Genomic DNA, 24,105 nt, shown 5'->3' with positions numbered 1-24,105 from the left:
CTCTGGCCCAAAGATTTATTTATTATTATAAATAAATACATAAGTATACTGTAGCTGACTTCAGACACACCAGAAGAGGGCATCAGATCTCATTACAGATGGTTGTGAGCCACCATGTGGTTGCTAGGATTTGAACTCAGGACCTTCAGAAGAGCATTCAGTGCTCTTAACCGCTGAGCCATCTCTCCAGCCCTATATTCATCTTTTAAAAGTCATTTAAGGAAAAATACTTTGGGAATACTTCAGAGTCTCATTCTAGCCCAGGCTGGCCCAGAGGTCATCTTGTAGCTCAGGCTGCTCTAATGAACTCTCAGTCTGAATGCCCAGCCTCCATTTCTTCCTATATAGACTTTCAGTAAATTTTATTTTCATGGGTTTTTTTTTGGGGGGGGGGTGAGGGGTGGCGTTGGTCTGTATTTGAATTGTGGAACTTCAATGAGGTTTGTTTTCCTTCCAATCTATGTATTCATTCTTAGTCAGAGTATATGTGGTCTGCATGATTTAAATCCCTCTGTGGACTGTCCCTTCACTCCACAGTATGAAGCCTCCGGGCTTCCACCACCTTTGCCAAGCAGATGCACCATACAGATGCCTGCATTTCCTAAGAAATCTCACGAAGGAAAGGCAGCCTTCCAGACATGCGCCGTAGGGACCAGATTGCCTTACTCTGTGTATGAAGATGGAACTCCACATTCTTAGTTACAGCCAGAGCTAAAGGAGAAAGCAGGGCACAGTCAAAGGCTTTTCTCAAAACCTTTTGCTATTGGCAGCTAAAGACTGCTTCTCCAGGTAGTAGCACTTTGCTCTGCATGTGGGAAGGGCTCTTAGCCTTCCTCAGGACCATCCTTTTGTTTTGTTTTGTTTTGTATTGTATTGTCTTCAAGACAGGGTTTCTCTGTGTAGCCTTGGCTGTCCTGGAACTCACTCTGTAGACCAGGCTGGCCTAGAACTCAGAAATCTGCCTGCTTCTGCCTCCCAAGTGCTGGGATTAAAGGCGTGTGCCACCACCGGTTTATTTTAAACTTTTAGATTTAATTAAAATTCTGAACCAATTTTTAAAATATAGTACTTTTCTTTTGGAAGGAGTAATAACCATTCTGTCTCAGACTATGTTAAGTGGAGAAAAATACTTCCAAAATTCTATGTATACCCCAGAAGCAAGCTTCTTACAGAGCAAGTAAATAACAGAGCTTAGGTTCAAATCCAGGTCTGTCTAAATGCAACGCCTGAGTTTCTTTCATCAGAGTTCGTTCATTCTCTGTCTCTGTCTCTGTCTGTCTGTCTCTGTCTCTGTCTCTCTGTGTCTGTGTGTGTGTGTGTGTGTGTGTGTGTGTGTGTGTGTGTGTTGCCCTGGCTATCCTGGAACTCGATTTGTAGACCAGACTGGCCTCAAACTCATAGAGATCACCCTGCCTCTGCCCTCTGCCTCTCTGCCCCTCTGCCCCTCTACCTTTGCCCCTCTACCCCTCTGCCTCTCTGTGCCTCTGCCCCTGCCCCTCTGCCCCCCTGCTCCCCTGCCCCTGCCCCTGCCTCCTAGTGCTGGGATTAAAGGCATGTGCCACTACCGCCTGGCTTGAGAACTTTCTCTTAAAGAAAGTAACTATCAGTTACTCAGATCCTTCAGATATTTCTACTCATGAACATTTACTACCTTCTTATTTCCTGATTCTCAGTGTGACAAATACAAGACCGGAGTTATTGATGGGCCTGCATGCAACAGCCTCTGTGTCACAGAAACACTGTACTTTGGAAAATGTCTCTCCACCAAGCCCAACAACCAGGTACGAGATCTGACTGTTGTCATCATCATTACTTACTGGTTTTTGCTACAGTCTTATGTAGGTTAGACTGGCCTTTCTCTCTGCGGCTGTAGCTTTTCTTAATCACTCTATCTCCATCTTCTAAGAGCTGTGTTTATAGTATTTACCTGGCTAGTAAATTCTAATTTTCCTTTAAACTAAAAGCATTATTTAAAAAATTCTTGAAGCTTGGGGGCTGGAGAGATGGCTCAGCAGTTAAGAGCACTGACTGTTCTTCCAGAGGTCCTGAGTTCAATTCCCAGCAACCACATGGTGGCTCACAACAATCTGTAATGGGATCTGATGCCACCTTCTATTATGTCTGAAGGCAGCTACAGTGTACTCATATACATTAAATAAATAATATTTTTTTAAATTCTTGAAGCTGAAGGGTACTTATATCAGGAGACTAGGGCAGAAGGATTTTGAGTTTGAAGCCAGCTTTATATAAATAGTAAATTCCAGGTAAACCAGGAATGTATGTATGTGTGTGTGTGTGTGTGTTCTGTCTTTTTTTTTTAAGAGATTTATTTTATTTATTTTATGTGTATGAGTACACTGCAGCTATACAGATGGCCGTGAGCTATCCTGTGTGGCTGCTGGGAGTTGAACCAGCCCAGCTCTCTCCGGCCCGCCTGCTCCGGCATAATTCACTGTGGCTGTCTTCAGACACACCAGAAGAGGGGGTCAGATCTCATTACGAATAGTTGTGAGCCACCATGTGGTTGCTGGGATCTGAACTCAGGACCTTCGGAAGGACAGTCAGTGCTCTTACTCGCTGAACCATCTCGCCAGCCCTGTGTGTTCTGTCTTAAAAACAAAATACATCCTCCCAAATATGCATAACTAAAAATTCTTGAATCAAACAAAGCTTTAGGAATTTTGTGTATTTCCATTTTGTAAGGTTTGATATACTTACTTAGTAGGTATTTATTAAGCAAGGTATGTGGTGCATGATCAGAGCATTTGGAAAACTGAGGCAGAGAATCATTGCAAATTTAGTGTCAGCCTGGGCTACTCAGTGAGTTCAAGGTGATCCTTGGCCTACCTAGAAAAACTCTGACTCAAACATGATAAAACAAAGGTTTCTTAATCTGCTTTCCCTAACATTTAGACACTGTCTGAGCCATGAAGAAAATCATTCCTATCACAAATGGAGGAATGAGGTAGAGGAGGAAGAGATTGGCCATGGTCAGTGTTCAGTCCTACAGCTTCTTGTTTGGCATTCAGATATACTGTGGCCCTGTGGTCTCCTTGGGGCTCCAGTAGGCCCAGTAGGGACACTTACTTGCTCTGCTGCCTTTAAGTCCCTCACACATTCCTTCACATCTACCCTCTTTGAGTTTCCATTGCAATGTTGACTTTACTCTAAGCTCATCACACCATTTAGGGGCTGTTTGTAGGGAACCAGCCTTGCATAACATGTAGTAAATAATGTATATAGTAAATAATGCACAATGTTAATTTGATAAGTACATATTTAATGTCCATGACCTGCCACTAGCCTGAGCAGCTTGGAGAGACCCTAAATCTTAGCTGCACAAAAATCATTGCACACGGGCGGTGGTGGCACACGCCTTTAATCCCAGCACTTGGGAGGCAGAGGCAGGCAGATTTCTGAGTTGGAGGCCAGCCTGGTCTACAGAGTAAGTTCTAGGACAGCCAGGGCTACACAGAGAAACCCTGTCTCAAAAAAACAAAAAAGAAAAAGAAAAAAAAGAAAAAAAAAAAGCATTTTACAAAATGTCCCCCTGATGTAGGGACCAGAGAGAGTAGGCTCATAGTGGGCCTTGCTTTGGGCTAGGATCTTTCCAATTTTACTTTTAAAAAACTGTATTTAGGAATGCATTATGTTCATCTTTTTTTTTCTAATTTATTTTATGTATATGAGTACACTGTCACTGTCTTCAGATACACCAGAAGAGAGCATCAGATCTCATTACAGATGGTTGTGAGCCACCACATGGTTGCTGGGAATTGAACTCAGGATCTCTGGAAGAGCAGTCAGTGCTCTTAACTACTAAGACATCTCTCCAGCCCTATGTTCATCTTTTAAAAGTCATTTAAGGAAAAATACTTTGGGAATACTTCAGATTTGCATTCAGAAATAAAGTCAGAAGCTGAGTATGCTGTTATACCCAGGAGCTTAAGGCAAGAAGATCTGAGTATGAGCCAGCCTGGGCTACACAGTGGACTGTCTCAAAAAAGGTAAAAAATAAAGTCACAGATCTAGCAGAGAGGTCCAGTGCTTGTTTACGTTTTGTAGAGGACCTGAAAAAATATGCTGTGTGCTTTGTGAAGGCTCCTTTCATATGATGCATAACTTAATCACTTTTCTTCAAAAAGATGTATTTAGGAGTTTGGGATAATCTACCAGGTGTTGTGAAGTGTCAAATGGAACAAGCTCTTCATCTTGATTTTGAAACTGAACTGGAGCCAAGAAAAGAAATAGTGCTATTTGATAAACCAACCAGGGGAACTACTGTACAGAAATTCAAAGAAATGGTGTACAGTCTCTTTAAGGTGAGTGTATCTAGTATACCTCAGTGTGAAGCTTTGTCCTTACAAAGGATTGCTCACATCCTTCTACTTCCAGCAGAGACTCTATCTGAAAGAAATGATTCAGAAAAGGGGAAAAATTGGAGCATATTAAGCTTTTTTATTTAAAATAGTTATTAATAGAGTTGAGGGGTATTGGATTGCTGTACATTTTGAAATTCAATTGATGCAGAGCCAGGCACAATGGCTTACTCCTGTAATCTCAGCTGCTTCGAAGACTTTGGCAGGAGTTGCCTCAAGTATGAGGCCAGGTGGGCTATATAGTGAATTACAGGCCAGCCTGGACTACAATGTGACACCATGTGTATAAATAAATCAATAAATCTAAAACCAAAATAGTGAAGTAAAATTAATGTACTCTATCTCCCTGGATTCCCATACATTCCTTTCCTCTTCTATGGGGAACAAACCATGGACAGATCACTAAACTATATCCCTAGCCTATCCTTTTTATTATTATTATCTTTAACTGATTTTGAAACAGACTAAATTGATCAGGCCGGCTTTGAATTGGTATCCTCCTGCCTCAGCCTTCTGAGTAGCCAGGATTAATAACAGGTGTGCAGAGATCCATTGTGGGGCATACCTATAATCCCAGGACTTGGAAGGCAGAAGCAAGAGAATCAGTTTTATTTAGTCTCTTTGGGCTACATTTGACCATCTCGAAAGAACACTTAAACACACAAAAACATAAATAGTATCAGAATAATTTGGTTCAGAGTAAATTCACTTGCCACCAAGTGCATTAACTAGAATTTAATCTCCAGAATCCACATGGTAGCAAGTGGGAACAGATTTCTACAAGTTGTCCGCCAACATCCACCCACATAGCGGTTCATAGTACACACACACACCACCCCTAGTATTTGGGAGATAAAAATGTTTTTATGCCAGGCAGTGGTGGCACATGCCTTTAATCCCAGCATTGGGAGGCAGAGGCAGGTGGACTTCTGAGTTCAAGGCCAGCCTGGTCTACAGAGTGAGTTCCAGGACAGCCAGGGCTACAGAGAAACCCTGTCTAGGACAAAAAAAAAAAAAAAAAATTCTTTTATTCAGTGGCAAGGTAACTGTGTGACCTAGAACTAATCCTTTTACAGGTGCTTTTTGTTTTCTTTTGGACTAGGAGTTAAATTCAGGACCCTCACACATAGAACTCTAGATTTAGATTTATTTACTTGCTAAGCTAAACAGACTGGCCTTGAATTTAGGATCCTAATTCTAGTTTCCTCTGTGTGACTCAACAAATTCTTGTCTTGACAGGCAAAATTAGGTGACCAAGGAAACCTCTCTGAATTGGTTAACCTCATCTTGACAGTGGCTGATGGAGACAGAGATGGCCAGGTCTCCCTAGGAGAAGCCAGGTCAGCATGGGCACTTCTTCAGTTGAATGAGTTTCTCCTGATGGTGATACTTCAAGATAAAGAACACACCCCCAAGCTAATGGGGTTCTGTGGTGATCTCTACGTGATGGAAAGTGTGGAATATACCTCTCTGTATGGAATAAGTCTTCCATGGGTTATGGAACTTTTTATCCCATCTGGGTTCAGAAGGAGCATGGATCAGTTGTTCACACCATCATGGCCCAGAAAGGCCAAGATAGCCATAGGACTTCTAGAATTTGTAGAGGATGTTTTCCATGGCCCCTATGGAAACTTTCTCATGTGTGATACCAGTGCCAAAAACCTAGGATATAATGAGAAGTATGACTTGAAAATGGTGGATATGAGAAAAATTGTGCCAGAAACAAACCTAAAGGAACTAATTAAGGACCGCCACTGTGAGTCTGACCTGGACTGTGTCTACGGTGCAGACTGTAGAACAAGCTGTGACCTGAGTACAATGAAGTGCACTTCAGAAGTAATACAACCAAACTTGGCAAAAGCCTGCCAGTTACTCAAAGACTACTTACTGCATGGTGCTCCAAGTGAGATCCAGGAAGAGTTAGAAAAGCAGCTTTATTCTTGTATTGCTCTCAAAGTCACAGCACATCAAATGGAAATGGAGCATTCTTTGATATTGAATAACCTAAAAGCGCTATTGTGGAAGAAAATTTCCTACACAAATGACTCTTAGTTCATTTGCACTATTGCCATCATTGAGAATCTACTTATGGTTTTAAGCATTTAAAAGATTGGCTTCTGGCCCCTGGGCCTATGGAGTTATCGTCTTAAATGCATGTTATGACAATAATGGCAGGTGTGGGGCCAAGAGATGTCCAAAACTCATTCCTGCCCTTTTACAAGTTCATAAGTATATTCACTGTTAACTATTTTGACTTTAAAAAAAAAAATTAATGCTGTGAAAAGCCTCATTCCACAAACAGTGAGTGTTCTGTAGATGTTATCCAATCCCATTGCTGGACATTGTTTGCATTGAAGCTGCTGTTTAAACAAAAAATTTATACATGAATTTACTAATGTTTAGCATGGTAAAAGTTTGCACATTAACACAAATTAAGAATTCCATGCAGGTAAATTCAAATGACTCATTTATTAAAAATTTCAGTTAATATAGCATGATTTACTGCATTCTTACACATTTTAACTTCAGATGGAGTCAACTGTGGAATGGCTTTTAGCTTCTACATGCAGAAGTTAGCATGCTTATCACTGTTATCACTGTGACTGAAATTCATTATCCTGAAGCTGATAGGTTCATCTTAGTATCATCCAAGCGATACACATTATCTGGGGATGTAGATAAGCAGTTAATTGTGAAGCCCCTGTACAAGAGCCTGACTGAAAGAAAACCTCAGCCAAGATCAAGACTGGAGTCAATCAGGAAGACAGTTCTTGCTCCTTCTGGGATGAAGGGCTATTTCTTAAGAGGCAATAAGCACCTAGTTCTTTCTCCCATGAACCTGATATGCAAAGTTTACTATTTGACCCTTTCAAGTTATCTTCCTATGTACATTCAGGTCTGGCATGTACCATGAAAATGAAACATAAAGCCCCAGCCTCCCCCTTTCTCATCAAACACGAATTTCACTCTTCTCAAATCCTTAAAGTCACGGATTAGCACTAGTTGTTTACTTTCAAGACTGACCTACATTCTTCCTACTAATCGTCTGGTTGTAATAAATGAACTATGTCCTGATGATCTGAAAATCTGAGACAAGGAGTGTAAACCCAACAAACACTCGTCACCTTTGCAGGAACCCATGTAAGCTGGCTTTTCCTAGAAAACTGTTTTGTGAGAGGAAAAAAAAAAAGAATCTCAGTCAGGTGTGATAACTTGCCCTTTAGTCTCAGCAGAGGCAGGTCATGGTGCAACAAAAAAGGTCAAATAAATTAAACTATCTACTCCTTTTGTAATTTCACTCTATTCCCATAATAATATTCTCATAATAACAGCTTAACACAGAAAAAGCTGCTCGATCAATATGTTTATTGTCTTTATGAAAAAATCTTCATAAAAAATTGTTTTAGCTTTCAGCAGCCCGTTCCTGAGCTCTGAGGAAGCTTGCCTTCTTTTGAGCAACCCGGTCTTTCTTCTGGGCAAGAGACATCTTGGGACGATTCCACCTACAAAACAAAGCAGGGAGTAAGACAGACGATTCCACCTACATACAACGTAGGGAATAAGACAGGAATAGCCCTTGACTGAAAAAAAAAAAAAGGACAAGACCTTTGTAATTGGATAGAGGTTGAAAATCTTGAATACATGGTTTCCCTATATATCCTTTAGGTGGCTTTGAGCTTGTGGCCAATTGTCATGCCTCAACCTCCTTAGTACCCACATTAAGTTCTAATCCAGGTACTCAACTGTAATGGCTATATTCTCATTGTTTACTCCATCAAACTCAAAAGCCATCTCAGCTGAGCATGATGGCTCACACTATAAGCCATTTACATTGTCGGGTAGAGGCAGAAATGTTATGAATTCAGACAGATCATGAATGCAGACAATGAAAGGTAGCTAAAAAGAAAACATGCAGGTCTGTACTGTGACAGAATGTGCACCTCAGTATCTTCTGAGGTTGGTACATTCCTATCACCACAATTACTCTAGCAAACCTGGTTCCCTTAGCTGCTGCCACATTATGCAGAGCTAGTGATCGAGTTTGCTCAAGTGCACAGAAATCTGACCAGATGCAGTGGGCCTCTTTCCAAGAGAATGGTAAACCACACACCTCCTCTTCTTCACTTCTTTCTTGGGCTTCTTCTCATAGACTGGGTTCTCTCGGATAGCAGCATGAGCTTTCTTATACATCTCCTCCATCTGGAAGAAAGCAAAGCAAACAGTATTTGCCTTCATTTCATGTGCCCTATTAGTAAGGTACAGTGCCACCTGCTTTCAGCTCTCGAAGGACCAACTAAGCCAGCCAATATCTCCTTAAATTCCAAAGTGGAGCCCACCCTTTCATTATATCTCATTGTTTAGGATGAATAGCCTGAGGAAGGCAGCCATGCCTGGTATCTACAATAAGCCCATTTTTGTACAATTATACCATATTCTGTAGTCTACTGCCTGACCTAAATTCTTTCAAGAAAGGGTGCATGTCTAAAAGATGTGAATTATACAGGGATAAAGCCACACTAACAACTGAGAACAAGAACATGAGGAGGGGGGTACCCCAACCAAACTGGGTAACAGCAATTTATCATTCCACATATCCAAGATTTACACTCCCTCTTATGTGACAGGCCATTAAAGCAATTCCCAGGACCAGAGAAATACTATATACTCTACCGTTGCCAATTTTAGTATGTGGCAGCTAGTATGGTTTCTAAAACATTAAAAAGTCCCCCTATGATTAGACTTTGTTACTGGAATCTTTGAATCTAAAGTTTGTTTTAAAAATAAAATTCAAGGCTGTAACCTGGAAATGTTTAGTATTAACTGTTACTCCCTGAAGTATAGGTGTTCAAAACAGGAATGCCAAGAGCTTGATATCCTGCAAGCTTTTATTAAAGTGACTGTAATCCAGCTTTCTGAACTAATTCATTTCAACATGGAGGTGGAAAAGAGGATATAACGCAAAAAGATCCACTGCACTGCAAAACCCAACTATTTCAATTCCCTCTCAACCCCTAAGAGTGCACACTCTCAAGCCAGTGATCCCAGTACTCGGGAAGACAGAACCTTCCTTCAACCATCTACCATACAGTCTAAAAACTGCAAAAGCTTAACAACCCAGTTCTTTCCAACAGAGATGACAGCTTCACATATGTAGATGAGGCTTGGACTTCTTTACTCTGCTGAGAAACATTAAGTCTACAGGAGACTTTAGCAGCTCCACAGAATACTCCAGATAAAATGAACTACAGGCTGGAAGCTCAAATGCTGACCATAGAGGCTTCAACCCATAGAAAACCCTGGATTTAATCCCCAGCACTACAAAATAAAAAGCATTAGCTGGAAAGCAGAGTGTTACGTAATATGTAATAAGCATGTAAAGCCCAAGAAGCTCAAGTTCTGGGCCACCCTAACAGGAGTAGGTGAGTACAAGACCTAGAAAGACTGCAGTTAACTAACTGAGTTAGTGTAAGACAATGTCCAGAGCACACAGACCAAAGTATTTTCCACCCTATACTTTTGATAGGAAACTTTAGAGCTGATAGATTCTAGTATCAAACTCAATTACTTCCCCAACCCTACTTTCGCAAACAACCGGTACAGCTCCCATGGCTTTCGATAAACTCTAAAACATATTTTTGCATACCATGCAAAAACCAAAATGCTAGTCACGGTAGGGTATGGTAACTCAAATCAAGCCTTTATCAGGACTGTCTTAAATTCAATGGTGGCCTTCATTGAATATCAAGTCCTTAGACAAATCCAGGAGAAGTGAGGCCTGGTCTCCCCCCACCTCAACCCCCAAAGCTGGGTGGCGCCGCTGTACACCTTTAATCCCAGCAGAAGCAGATGGATTTCCAAGGCCAGCCTGGTCTACAAAATGAGTTCCAGGAAAGCCAGGGCCACTCAGTGAAATCCTGTCTCACAAAACAGTAAGTTAAGTCTCTTATAAAGCAGCCATTTGGGCTGGAGAGATAGCTCAGTGGTTAAGAGTACTGATTGCTCTTCCGAAGGTCCTGAGTTCAAATCCCAGCAACCACATGGTGGCTCACAACCATCTGTAATGAGATCTGACACCCTCTTCTGGTGTGTCTGAAGATAACTACAGTGTATATTACATATAATAAATAAATCTTTAAAATAAAAAAGACTGTACTGTGACAGAATGTGCACCTCAGTATCTTCTGAGGTTGGTACATTCCTATCACCACAATTACTCTAGCAAACCTGGTTCCCTTAGCTGCTGCCACATTATGCAGAGCTAGTGATCGAGTTTGCACCAAGTGCACAGAAATCTGACCAGTGAGATGCAGCAGGCAACACACGAATCATTCCTGCCCGAGACTTTAAATGCTAGAAGTGCATGTGTATCTGCATCTAAAAACCCCTTTTCCTGCTGGACCAATGTACTAACTTCACTCAAAAGCAATAGCAGCTCAGTAGCCTACCTTTATCTACCTACAAAGCCACATTCAACCTTCCATTTTGCAAAATGAAATAAACATGTTACGATTACAATCACTAAATAAGCAGTTGTTTTTGTAAGTGAACAGTATGTTCAGGTAAATTTTTACCATGTCTGGAGTTACGTTGTTCTTGATGTACTGAGAGAACTGTTTCTTGTACGCATCTTCATCTTCCTCCATTAGATAGCGCATGTAGTCCGCCACATTCTGACCCATGATGTGCTTCCGATGCACCTCTGCATTGAACTCCTTGCTTTCAGAGTCATAACCAGGGAATCGTTTGGTACTAAAATGAACATTTCACCTTAGTATACAGACAAGAAATTACAACACCCCCAGGAATTCACTTCAGGAGCTGCCATCAGTCCCGTCTTGAAACAATGATTACATCACATGCAATCAAAGGACCAACTACTAACTGCTCAGTTAGTGTGGTATCATCATTAGCAGCTCATCTCTGAATTGCACAAGATAAAGAACACCATAAACACACATGCTTTTCACCTTTCTAGAGTCTGCACTGCCCAGGGTATCTCCAAACTCCTGGGCTCTAGCCACCCTGTTGACCCCAAGCATCCAGAGCTAGACTACCACAAGAGCTTTCTTTCACAAGTTTCCCTGCTCTTTGGCACAGGAAGCACTTCAAAAGTCATCCCTTAAATATTTATTTCTCAGTGGTAGCTAAAATGAGAATTAGTGATTTGTCTAAATCACAATCAATGAGGATGTTCAAGAAGAAATTTATGAAAACTTAGGTTAATCAATATGCTATCTACAACAACAAAGATGCATTAACTCTGAGGAATTACAAATTAATTTACTTAATTTCTAATATTCAGCAATATTAATGACTGAAAGTTTACAAATCTCAGGCTTTTGTCTCTAAATGTTTTATTCCAGAAGCCCCATTTTCCCCTAACCGAATAAATGAACTTTGACTGGAAAATGCACAGGGCTAGGGGGCAGTGGTACAAGATTTTAACTAATCCCAGCACTTGAGACAGAGGCTGGAAGACCATTACCTAAAGTTCCAGACTGGCCTAGGCTAGTCTGGAACAGGTTCCTTATACAGTAACTACATACAACAGGCACTGAATGATTGCTAGTCAATGAGTAACCAGCAGGAAATAGTGGAGTCAAGACAGATATCTTAAATACTATTTATTACCTATGAGGGATAGACAAGCCTCCATCCACAGCTCCCTTCAGGGCCCCAAAAACTTTATTGCCAGTTGTAGTTCGGGCAAGACCTGCATCCAAATAGCAAGTGAAGGCACCAGGCTGACCGTCAATGCTTTCCACATTGTATTCACCTCCATTTACCTCCACTTGGCCTTCATAGATCTTGTCCATGCCAAACCTATTCAGAAGCTATGAACAGAAGTCAACATAAAACAGTCTCAGTACAGTCAAGCACTAAATGTAATTCATGTCCTAACAATACAACAATTTGACCCCCTCTACACTTCTTCAGTCTTATCTAGGTACCTGGGCTTTGCTACCTACCTAGCCAGCTTGTCTACACTGACCCAAAAACAAACAGTAAGACAGACAACTGCTTCCCAGACTGACAAAACCATGTTCCCTGCTGATGACTTTGAAAGCCACAAGAAAATAACTGTTCTTTTGAATCAATAGGCACCTTATCGAAGATATTGTGTACATACCCTGCGGGCCAGCAGCAGGCCAGTGCAATAGGCTGCAGCATAATTTGTCAGGCCAACTTTCACACCGTATTTTGGAAGTTCATGTGCATATGCTGCACAGACGATCATATCCCCTTCTATACGGGCATATGCAATCTACAGTGAGAAAAATCAGGTTATTAATTTGTTGCTATCAATGCTTCAGTACTTGTCCCACCTAAGTGTCTTTTAACAAGCTGTGGGGAGAAGAGACAACTCTTGTGTGGGCATCAACTACATAGTGGTTTAGGGAGAAAAAAGTATGGCTAAAATACATGGCGTGCTAGAACTCAATTATAATATAATACTGAAAACATTATTTAAGGTGGGTGAGCTGGTGAAATCATAGATGCCTTTAGAAGTCAACAACTAGGCAGGAGAATATCTCTGAATAGGGCCTGAGCTCATGGCTATATTGCAAGGTTACAAAAAAATGTTAAAGTCAAATAGATCTCTTTAAGTTCAAGGCTGGCCTGGTCTACAAAGAATTACAGGTCAGCCAGGGTCATACAGTGGGACCCCATCCCAAAAAAGGGCACCTTTAATCCTAGCACTGGGGACGAAGAGGCAGGCAGATCTGTAAATCCAAGGCCAGCCTGGTCTACAGAGCAGCCAACATTAGTTACAACAACCCCTCTGAACCTCCTCACCAAAGTCAAGTCCCACTTACTTACAGTATCTTTTGAGCTAAATTTAACCAAGACTTAGACACTTCATCCTTCATTATCAGAACATCAGACAACTGCACCTTCAGTCAACAAACCTGTCTCCTGACCAGCAAATTGTTAATTGTAAAAGTCCTGAATATAGGGATTGCCACTTTTTAAAGGGCTTTCAAAGAGGAAGACACTTTTGTACATTTTAAAACCTATTTCGAGCAGTAAATACAAATAGCTTGTCATGCTGGGATAACAGATGAGCCACCCTGCCTGGCAGCAGTCCTACCACACTATTACCAGCCTTTTAAAATCAGTAAAGTCTCAAGCCCTAAAGTAAGAACCAGGAGTTAGGCCATGACAGATTATGCTAACTGGGGACTAGTCACATAAACAGGCTTTCCAGCCCTTCTAAACCTGCCCTTAGCCCCACTGAAATCTACTACAGGAAAATTGTATCTACCAAAGCTACTAAAAGAGTATCACACAGCTCAGGTCCAGCATGGAATTCACCTGGCAGATGATATCTCTGTTAGTTACACGAACTATCATCCTGTATTTGGGTGTGTTGTACTTGTTCTTGTCCTGGATCACCAATCGTTTTCGTGCATAGTAGTCAGTTTTGCCCTCTGCATGGGAAAAAAAAAAATTTAACCAGGGAATGTCCCACCCCAATGCTGATTCTTCAGAAACTAAAAACAGGTAAAGCTGCTCATACCTCGACGCCTTCTAAATCTCACTTGGTATCTTTTAAAGTAGGCCTTATTCTTGACAACTTTCACGAACCCCTTTAAAGAAAAAAAAAAAAAACATTATCAATGCTTTGCTAATAGTTTCATCCCATGACTTTATTCTCTTAAGACAGGCTGTCACTATGTAGCCCAAGATGACCTAGCATTTGGCAGCTTCTGAGCGCTGAATTAATAGGCAAGAACCACCTGGTTTTGGTCTGTATTTTTTTTTTATTTAACCATGTAACAATATAATGCCTAAGTTTCAAAAGCAATTATCACAACTCTCAACTTCTATAGCACGTTTCTAAGCTGACTGGAAACAAGAATCGCTGTAGTGCAGTGATCCTCAACCTTTAATATGGTTAGTTCCTCATGTTGTGGTGACCCTCCCAACCATAAATCTCGTTGCTGCTTCGTTAATTATAATTTTGTAGTTATTGATCGTAATACAAATATCTGACAGGTGGGTCGCGAACCCGACTGAGAACTGCTGCTGCAGTGGTACCCTTCGCCAAACACACCTAACATAAGGATGGCTGGATGGAGCCCGACCCAATCCTCAGCCCTCCCCATCCAAACCTGCAGACTCCTAACTACACTTGCTGGTACAAAAGCCGTTTTCGTATTGCCTTTCATGCTCTGTACCACTGACCCCACGCCAACTATTACCCTACACCGCAGCGACAACTGCGTACCTCACCTAGAAAATTCAATCACACAGCGCTCACTTCCTCCCTGTCTAAACTGGACTCAACAGGCAGAGTATCATCTGTAATGGCTCCCCGCTAAGAAAGAACTGCACCCCACCTCTCAAGTCCGATTTCACCAAATCACTGAAAATTGGGCCAGACACTACCCAGGAAGAGCCAAGGGCAGCCACATCCCGTTTGACACGCGCTCCCTTCCAGGCCCTCAGCGCCACCGTCTCCACGGACAGACATTGCCGGCTTCAGGGTTCCGGGCGAGGCAGACGGCCTTCTGACAACCCGGGAGTCGCCTGCGGCCGGCGGCCGCCTCGGAAGCCGCGTCCCAGGGACCCTCCGCCGCGGCTCCTCCCCCGGCTCGCACCCGGCAGCCATTAGGCCACGCTGAACCGCCGGCCGCAAAGTCCGCAATCGAAAGCCATCTGCCCCCGGGGTCGCACAAGTCGACCCCGAGCGGGCATCCGCGAGAGGAGAGGGCGCCCCCGTGCACGCGCGGGCCTGAGACCCAGATGCCCACTCACCATCCTGCGGAACAGAGACCCGCAATCGCGGCTCCACGCAGACCTGCACTGTCGGCCGCGCTAGGGGGAAAAAGGACGGGGCCACGTACGCATGCGCAGTATGTAGCACCGCCAGTACGCAAGCGGCGTGGGAAAGAGTTGCTGGAGGCCTCAAGGTGCACAGCCTATCGCCGCCTGCCGGTCGGGAGGATGAATGTCAGCTTTCTTTCAACAGGCAGGATGGGCGATGAGAATAGGAAATGCAGGCTTTTTGCTAGGACATTTTTAAACGCGCGCGCACGCACACATACACACACACATACACATCACACTTATATAATTTTTTTCTAAGCAGGAGAGTGTAAAATTAAGTTAAATAAAATGGGACTGGCGAGATGGCTCAGCGGGTAAGAGCACTGGCTACTGTACAAAAGGTCCTGAGTTCAAATCCCAGCAACCACATAGTAATGATATCTGATGCCCTCTTCCGGTGCGTCTGAAGACACCTACAGTATACTTATGTATAATAATAAATAAATCTTTTTTTAAAAAAAAAAGTTAAATAAAATTTACTTGCCTATGCTGAAATCATACCTTCTCCATGACTTGACTCACTTCTGGAATATATATTGGAATTCCCAGCACGTAGAGCCGCCAGGAAGCTCAGCCTCAGAGCCTCAAGAGTCTCCTCTGCCTTTGCATAGCATCTTGGCATCTCCTTCAAGCATTCTTCTCATTCTACAGCACTTCTCAGTGGAGGTGCTGACCTCCAGTAAGTTCTTAGTTACCTATTACATGATAAAAACAAAACAAAACTGCTCTCTCCTGTTGCCACCACCTCCATCACTCTTAGTTTATTTAAGTCGCCTTCCTCAAGAGGTTTTCTTTTAGGGCTGGGTGTACTGGAGCCTCAGAACTTAGAAGTGAGAAGAAGGCCGGGCGCTGGTGGCACACACCTTTAATCCCAGCACTTGGGAGGCAGAGGCAGGTGGATTTCTGAGTTCGAGGCCAGCCTGGTCTACAGAGTGAGTTCCAGGACAGCCAGGGCTACACAGAGAAACCCTGTCTCAAAAAAAAAAAAAAGAGAGAGAGAGAGAAAATGCCCTACCTCTGGGTCTCATGTAGGCATTTTTCTCAATGACGGCTCCCTCCTCTCTGATCATTCAGAACTTGGAGTTTCCCAGCTCCCATATGGCAGCTCACAACTGTCTGAAACCCCAAGATCTGATACCCTCACACAGACACACACGTAGGCAGAACACCAATGCACATGAAATAACACCAATGCACACGAAATAAAAATAAATAATTATTTTTTTAAAATGTGCTCAGTTATTGTACTCGGAAAACCAAAAAAAAAAAAAGAAAGAAAGAAAGAAAGAAAGAAAGAAAGAAAATGTCCCCATGGGGTAGGAACCAGCTCATTGTGGGTGGTGCCATCCCTGGGCTGTGGTCCTGGGTTCTATAAGAAAGTAACAGAGCAAGCCATGGGGAGCAATCCAGTGAGCAGCACCCTCCATGGCCTCTGCATCAGCGCCTGCCTCCAGGTCCTGCCCTGACTTCTTTTGTGGAAGTGTAAGCTCATAAGCTGAATAAACTCTTTTCTCGCCAACTTGCCTTTTGGTCATGATATCCCATCACAGCAAGAAAAACCCTAACTATGATAACTAGCATGCCTGCGCCATGGGTTCTGATCATAATTTTTTTTTTTTTATTTTCGAGACAGGGTTTCTCTGTAGCCCTGGCTGTTCTGGAACTCACTCTGTAGACCAGGCTGGCCTCGAACTCAGAAATCTGCCTGCCTCTGCCTCCCAAGTGCTGGGATTAAAGGCATGCACCACCACCGCCCAGCATAATTATTTTATTTAGGAAGAAAAACATTGTTTTGGTTACAGGAAATAAAAATTTCAAGCTCTTACAAATCAGAAATTTAAAAATTGTTAATGACAACCAATAGAGATCATTATACACACAACACTGATTTCTAGTTAGCTTTGGCTGCTCTTGATCCTTAGTGCTCCAAAGAAAAAGCTGCAGGTGATTCTTCTTTGCCAGAATAATCTTCTCCATTGCTAAGAAAAACAAGAATATTTGTTTACGCCAAGCAGTGATGGTGCACGCCTTTAATCCCAGCACTTGGGAGGCAGAGGCAGGCAGATTTCTGAGTTCGAGGCAAGCCTTGTCTACAGACTGAGTTCTAGGACAGCCATGGCTACACAGAGAAACCCTGTCTTGAAAAAAAAAAAGAAAACAACAACAAAAAAAAAAGAAAAACAATGACAACAACAATAACAACAAAAAAGAGTAATTGTTTACAACAGTGGTTCTCAGCCTTCTGTAAGGGTTGTTGAAAAATGGAGGGTAGAACCCCACTCTCAGGGCTCAGGAATGACGACCCCAAAGACACGTACTTGATGCAATCAGCAAGAGGTTCTTTTATTCAGCACTGGGCAAGACTCATATCCTACGCAGGTGTAGAGGAGTCTGGCCCCAAGCAAAAATTTAAACAGGTTTTTATACCTACACAGTTGCTGGGGATGAGAGGAGACTGAGGCAAGGGAAAGTACGGGGTGGTCTCTGATTGGTGCTGGCTTGTGCTAGGGTTCAGGAGCAGGTTAGCCACCTGGCAATTGTTTGCTATCTCTTTTTTCTTTTTTCTGTCAGGTCGCTCTGGTCTCTAAGTTCTGGGAGCTGGTTTCCCATTGTTTTCAAGTTCTGGGAGCTAGTCTCCCATTGAGTTCACCTAATGGCTAAGTTCCCACAGTACAGTTTGAAAATTTTAACCTCTCACTTCCTAATGTGACTCTTTATACAATTCTTCATGTTGTTGTGACTCCCTCAACCATATAATTACTTTGTTGCTACTTCATGACTGTAACTGTTATGAATTGTAATGTAAATGTGATATGCAGAATATCTGATATACAACCCCTGTGAAAGAGTTGTATGTTGAAAACCATTGGTTAACATAGTCCTTCAGTTTTACCGTTCCTAATTTTATTCTGAAAGGCAAATAAACTATAATTACTATATTAACTTATCATGCATGATGGTTGCAATTCCTTAAACTAATATATCATCAGCTTTATTCACTAAAAGCTAAGGAAAAAAAAAAAAGGATTGGCCACACCACACACATCTCACAACCCTTCCATTTCATATATAAATGCACATTAATTAACTAGTTCATATTATCTTTATATCTTGACTTTTCCAAGGTGTCATGACCACCTGCCAGCAGGAAGGATGACAACAACAGCAGGATTCTTCTCAACCAGACTTTATTAGGAGCGCCCAAGTTTTATGTGAGAGAAGGACCCCGCCCTCTGGAGCGGTCGGCTTATAAACCCTATTGTGTGGATGTGTCGATGCCTGATTGGCTCAGCAGTGTCTGCTGACCACTGCCTCACCCATTTGGAGAGGGTGCAGCAGGAAAGGCAAGCATACGCAGGTGTGCAGAGTAAACATGCCTATATGGCTGGCGTTGCACAGATGTACGGAGTTTACGTGGCTGGTGTTGGCCAGTGCCCAACAGGGCCCAACACCAAGGTGCCTAAAAGGAGTTCTCTCCTTCTTCTTCTTCTCCTTCTTCTTTTTTTACATTTATTTATTCTGTAAGGGCTATACCATGTGTGCCACAGCAAGCATGGTGAAGTCAGAAGACAACTTACAAGACCCAATTATTTCCTTCCACTATCAGTTCTGCTGATCAAAATCAGGTCATTGGGATTAGGGTAGCAATGTCTATCAGCTAAGCTATCTCAGCCCTGTCCCTGAATGAGACAGGTGTTCAGTATGTAGCTCAGGCTGGCTTTAAACTTAGTGATTCTTCTGATTCTACTTGAGTCCTGAGACCAAATAAATTGAATTCCTTTTAAAATTCAGATCTCTTTGGGTTTTGAACGCTTGTATTGACATGATTCAGAGCAAGCAATATTACACAACTAGACATCATTAACTCAAAATTAATTTTTCTGAAAAGCCTGGTTTGCTTTTTGAGCACCTTCATTGCCTTGCTGTAGGAACATGAGTGTACCTGAGCTTAAGCTTAATGTGGTATATATGTGAAGGTATGTACGCACAAAGGCTGTAAGAGTGTATTGCCTGTCTGCCTCTGTCACACTCGACTTCAATCTTGAGGCAGAGTCTATGATTGATCCTGAAACTTAAAATTTTTGGTTGCCCTGGCACCCAGCAAATGTCAGTTATCTTCCTTCTCTGCCCACAACAACGCTGAGGTTACAGCATGCATGAGACCATGCCTAGCTTGTTATCTAAGTACTGGGATTTAAACTCAAATCCTCAGGGTTAAGCAGCAGCTGTTCTTAACTATTGAGTCACCTCCCCAGCCATGTGTTACTGTACTTTACTCTCCTAGAATATCTCACATCAAGCCTAAATTAACTCTATCTTCACACAAGGAATGCATCTGGAACCAGAAATAAGAATATGGAGACAAGATAGAAATGGATGTTTAGGCCTGGGCTTACAGATCATTATAGTACTTGCCTTCCCCCACAACCCCATCCCCACCAACACCCTCTCTTGGGAGGAAAGTACCCAGCTAAGTTATATTTCTGTCTGTTCCCCTCCCAGTACTGTGGCTACAGACAGGCTTCAGCTCATACCTGGTTTCAGGTTCAGGTTCAGTAAGAGATTCTGCCTCAAAAGAATAAGGTGGAGAGTGACAGAGAAAGACACCCAATACACACTTACAACCTTTGTGTGTGTACACCCACACATATATGGTACATTTAAGCTTAAACTTTTTAGCAAGGCAATGAAGGTGCTCAGATAGCAAATCAGTCTTTTCAGAAAAATGAATTTTGAGGACCTAGGCCCCATTGCCAGTAACAAACTAGTCATCGGGGATATATATGCATAAATTTTTCCCTCAGAATTTGGGAGTGAAGGCAGGTGGGTCAGAAGTTCCTGGAGGCCTCTGGATACATCTCTTATCTATCTATCTATCTATCTATCTATCTATCTATCTATCTATCTATCCATCCATCCATCCAACCTCTGGCTACAAGGGAAATTCAAGGCCATTCTGGCATAGAGATCTTACCTTGAAAAACAAACCAACAGAAGTGGTGCTTAGATGTGACTCTTCTTTATTTAAGGCTCTTTTCCGTGGGATGGAAAAATGGTTCAACAGTTAAGAGCACTTGATTACTGATTCAATTTCTAGCACCCACGTGGCAGCTCACAACTGTCTTTAACTCCAGTTCTATGGAACCCAACATCCTCTTCTGATGGATCAGTGTGCTCATGAATTCATGAGGTGCACATTTGTACAAACATGTAAGAAAGAATTTCATAATTTAATTTTCTCTTGTATTAAAAAAAATGTATTACTCAAGTCCTACTGCTCACAAAAGCATTTTTTTTTTCAAATATCAGCAGCATCAGAAACCAAAGTATTCATGACCATCAGACACAATTGCCTTCTGTTTTGAGGACATAGTGAAAGAGTTAAATTTGAGACTTGTACTGGCTAATGAGAAAATTGGAGGTTTGAGGAAAACACAGTGGACCAAGGTCAAATATGTCCAAATAAGCCTGGGCAAAAATAAGCAGGCCGAGAACTAGCAGGTCAAAAAGACAAACGATAAAGATAGGAAAAAAACATGCAAGGACATGTCTGGGCAGACACTGAGTAGTGGGCCATCTGGTCCTCTTAGATATAGTTTAAGGTCAGATGCTCTGTTGACTCAGATTACCACCCTTAGGAATTTTCCACTCTGTTCTGCATGTAATATAGTTGATATTTGAAGTAGCCAACCATGTATAGCCACACTGATTCCTTTGTTCCCCCAGACCTTTTTCCTATATAAACCCCTAACCCCTGAGCCTCGCGGTCGATTCTGTCTCCTGTGTGAGATACGAGTTGAACCAGAGCTCCGAAATAAAACTGCCTCATGTGTTTACATCAAGATGGTCTCTCGTGATTCCTTGGGTGCACATTCTCCCGAGTGGGGGTCTCCCTACGGGGGTCTTTCAATAGCACGAGAAATTTGCATTAGCATTTCCTGGTGCCTAGATGGGAAGGTGTCCTAGGACTTTGAAGCCCAGCTCTGAAGTAGGGCAGTGTCCTAGGGAAGGATATCAGGAGCTCAGGAGCCACACAGCTTGGAGAGGAAGCCTCCTCAGTAGAAGTGCTGCAGCGCCCAGGGAGAATGTCCCCAGCTGAGCTGAGGAGCTCAGGGGCCTCAGCCCTGCTCCTTCTTTACTTCTCTTCTTTGGGTCTTCTGATGAGTCACACCAGGCTGCAAATCTCATGAAAAAGATTTATTAAAGGATCCAAGGTGAGGAAGGATGAATCCAGGGATGGCTGCCCTTTGCTCTCTGGAGCAGACAGCAGGGGACTGGCCAAGGCAAGAGTTTCATGAACTGGGTTCTGCCTCGACCAAAGGGAGAAAAGGAGAACCTGAAACACAGAGTTCGAGAACAAAAGGACACGAAGCCAAGTTGAGGGTTTCCAATCAAGGCTCTCCACTTTACTTTTGGGTCTCAGCATTTATATATGAAAGCCAAACTGGATCTCTAGGTTACAATGACATTTGCATAACATAAATATTGAGAAGTTAGGGAAGAGTCAGGAGGGAGTCACAAGGGAGTCATGAGGGAAGATCACCAATGGCTCCGATGTCTGTGGATGTCCTCAGGCAATAGGCGTTGTTGAGGGCGTAGTTGTATCTCAGCTGAACTTCTAGGAGAACTTCTTTCAGAGATAAGCACAGTTTTGCACGGGGATTTTATGTTGCTTAGACCAAAATAACCTGAGTATTTGTTATCTCTGGCAGTATTGCCTCCGTCCTAGAGGTCATGTGCAACTAGTTTGAAACACAGCCACTGGGCTCATGCCTCTGTCTTAGGCGGATATCTGCCATAGCCCTAACTCGTGGACCACAGATTTCTAAAATGCACCTTCTTCCCATGCACCCAATGCCAAGACATGCCTTTAATTACCTGCAAGGTCCATAAGTCGCCACAGTTTCTCTGAAAACAGCATTTTCTGAAGTTCTCGAAGAGCCACCGTTGTGCTGGAGATGGGTGTAGCCTCCTGACCTCAGTTGTAAATTACCAGTTCTGACTCCAGGAACCTAGAGATCAGGGCTCAATTCAAATGTAAATTAATAGGGTTAGGCTGGTAACTTCGGGACCAGCCTTTGGAATGCAAATCTGCAGAGGTAGTGAAGACCTTGAGTAAGTCAGGTTAGCAACTCAGGAAAGCCAAACCTTTTTGCTCTGGGCGTGAGCCTGTGTATTGATTATTCATTTAGCTTTAGGAATAAGCAGCTTTTCGGGTAAAATGGAAAGAAGCACATTCAAAGCTGGCAGAAAAAATACTGTCAGCTAAAAATAAAAGAAACAAAAGAAAAAGGAAAAAGACTTTTCAGCAGTGTGTTTAAGCACAGTCGCTAAGAAGGCTGTGGCTCTGAGTCCACTTGACAGATTAGTCTTTCAGGAAGCCACCGTGCTCCATCATCTTTCTGAGAAAAAATACACACAAACCCTCTGCCCCAGACCAAGACAGGGTCTGGCACATGCCAGGCATTTGTGAGCGGGTTCCTCCAATGAACCATGGCATACGAACTTGAAGTGTTAGGATGCCAATGCCCGTTCACTGTGGACTAACCTTTGATGTCCGTCTGCATAATATTTAAAACAAAAAGCACAAAGACAAGGTGTGCCTTTGGAGACCTTGGAGAGAACAGATTCCTCCCTTGTTTTCAAAATCCAATTTTTAAGTGTGTGATGTGCTTGCTCAACAATTCCTTGTCCCATAGGGTTATATAGGATGCCAGTTTTATGAAAAATGCCAAAATCCTTGCAACAAGAAATAAAGTTTTTGCCAGTGTAAGCTGGCCCATTGTCTATCTTAATTACTTTGGGTAAGCCCATAGCATTAAAGACTTGTAAACAATGATCAATTACATTTTTAGAGACTTCTCCTGTATGCAAGGATGTAAACATAAGTCCTGAACAAGTGTCGATACAGATATGTATATATTTAAGCTTTCCAAATTCTGCATAATGAGTTACATCCATTTGCCAAATATGATTGGGTATAAGGCCTCTTGGATTTACCCCCAAATGCAGTACTGGAGTTAGAACAACACACTCAGGGCATTGTTTAACAATCATTCTTGCTTGTTCTTTGGAAATTTTGTGTTTAAGTCTCAGAGTTTGGCTAGACAGATGGAATTTGTCATGATCCTGTTTAGCTAATGCAACAGGATCTGAAATTAAAACTTCTCCTAACAGGGTTCTGTCAATAAGATTATTACCTTTGGCTAATGGCCCAAGCATGCCAGAATGAGCTTGTATATGACCAATATAAAATTGATTTTTTTGTGCAAGAATGATATTTTACAGTTGAGAAAATAAAGACCCTGCTGTAGTATTAAAATTAAATGTACCACAAGTTTCTAGTAAAGGAACTGACTGTGCCACGTATAGGCTATCAGTGAAAATATTGAAGGCATCAGTTACAGCCTGAAACACATTTAACACTGTTGTTAATTCAGCTAGATGAGCTGAAAGACCAGGAGTTTCTATAACCACCTGTTGACCATTAACGAGATATCCAGCTTTTCCTTTAGAGGAACCATCAGTAAATACCACAAGGGCATTATTTAAGGGCTGCCAAGCCATTATTCTTGGAAATATCACTTCAATGAATTGATTCTCAATAGCTTTTTCTACCTGCTGTAAAGCGGATATTCCTTCTTTAGTTAAAGATCTAGGAGAATTTAGATCAGAATTACCTCTAAGAATATCAAATAAGGGCTTTAAGTCTTCTGTAGTGAGTTTTAGATAGGGACGAAGCCAATTGATATCACCTAATAATTTCTGAAAATCATTTAAGGTTTTCTTTTTTTTTTAAAAAAAATAAAGATTTATTGGGACGGTGGTGGCGCATGCCTTTAATCACAGCACTTGGGAGGCAGAGGCAGGCGGATTTCTGAGTTCGAGG

General features: G+C 42.3%; 2 protein-coding genes and 3 non-coding genes across 6 annotated transcripts in view; 1 reads left to right on the top strand and 4 right to left on the bottom strand.

The window, feature by feature from the left end:
* The window catches only part of Dipk1a (divergent protein kinase domain 1A), an 80,263-nt gene extending 72,599 nt beyond the window's left edge, over window positions 1–7,664 (top strand). Inside the window, exons 3-5 of the mRNA XM_031337215.1 lie at window positions 1,674–1,781; window positions 4,146–4,322; window positions 5,619–7,664. Coding sequence (XP_031193075.1) covers window positions 1,674–1,781; window positions 4,146–4,322; window positions 5,619–6,431 — 1,098 coding nt within the window. The 3' untranslated portion in view covers window positions 6,432–7,664. The remainder of the gene's footprint in view (window positions 1–1,673; window positions 1,782–4,145; window positions 4,323–5,618) is intronic.
* A 64-nt stretch (window positions 7,665–7,728) lies between these two features.
* Rpl5 (ribosomal protein L5) lies at window positions 7,729–15,272 on the bottom strand. Of its 2 annotated transcripts, none has more exons than XM_031337216.1 (8): window positions 15,144–15,272; window positions 13,903–13,972; window positions 13,698–13,813; window positions 12,511–12,645; window positions 12,012–12,214; window positions 10,952–11,129; window positions 8,491–8,579; window positions 7,729–7,882 (listed from the first exon to the last, which is right to left on the bottom strand). In XM_031337216.1, the coding sequence occupies exons 1-8, from the start codon at window positions 15,144–15,146 to the stop codon at window positions 7,783–7,785; spliced, it is 894 nt and encodes a 297-aa protein (XP_031193076.1). In that variant the 5' UTR covers window positions 15,147–15,272; the 3' UTR covers window positions 7,729–7,782. The 2 variants fall into 2 exon arrangements, with proteins under 2 accessions (XP_031193076.1, XP_031193077.1); XM_031337217.1 differs by having other exon boundaries at window positions 7,731–7,882; window positions 8,491–8,576.
* Window positions 8,296–8,427, bottom strand: LOC116071707. Its single transcript, XR_004111089.1, has one exon. It is a non-coding gene; the product is annotated as a small nucleolar RNA SNORA66 (small nucleolar RNA).
* Window positions 10,526–10,657, bottom strand: LOC116071705. The gene has a single exon (XR_004111087.1). It is a non-coding gene; the product is annotated as a small nucleolar RNA SNORA66 (small nucleolar RNA).
* Window positions 11,198–11,291, bottom strand: LOC116071703. Its single transcript, XR_004111085.1, has one exon. It is a non-coding gene; the product is annotated as a small nucleolar RNA SNORD21 (small nucleolar RNA).
* Window positions 15,273–24,105: the final 8,833 nt, after the last annotated feature.

This window comes from Mastomys coucha, unplaced genomic scaffold (assembly GCF_008632895.1).
Source record: "Mastomys coucha isolate ucsf_1 unplaced genomic scaffold, UCSF_Mcou_1 pScaffold22, whole genome shotgun sequence".
NCBI classification, from domain to species: domain Eukaryota; kingdom Metazoa; phylum Chordata; class Mammalia; order Rodentia; family Muridae; genus Mastomys; species Mastomys coucha.
This window is presented reverse-complemented; position numbering and strand designations above follow the sequence as displayed.

Excerpts from the sequence above, each read along its gene's own strand:
- Rpl5 (XM_031337216.1), bottom strand. Across the intron at positions 11,130-12,011 it reads GGCTTGTCTATCCCTCATAG|TACCAAACGATTCCCTGGTT; the intron begins GTAATAAATAGT and ends TGTTCATTTTAG. Across the intron at positions 8,580-10,951 it reads ACAACGTAACTCCAGACATG|ATGGAGGAGATGTATAAGAA; the intron begins GTAAAAATTTAC and ends GCTTTCTTCCAG.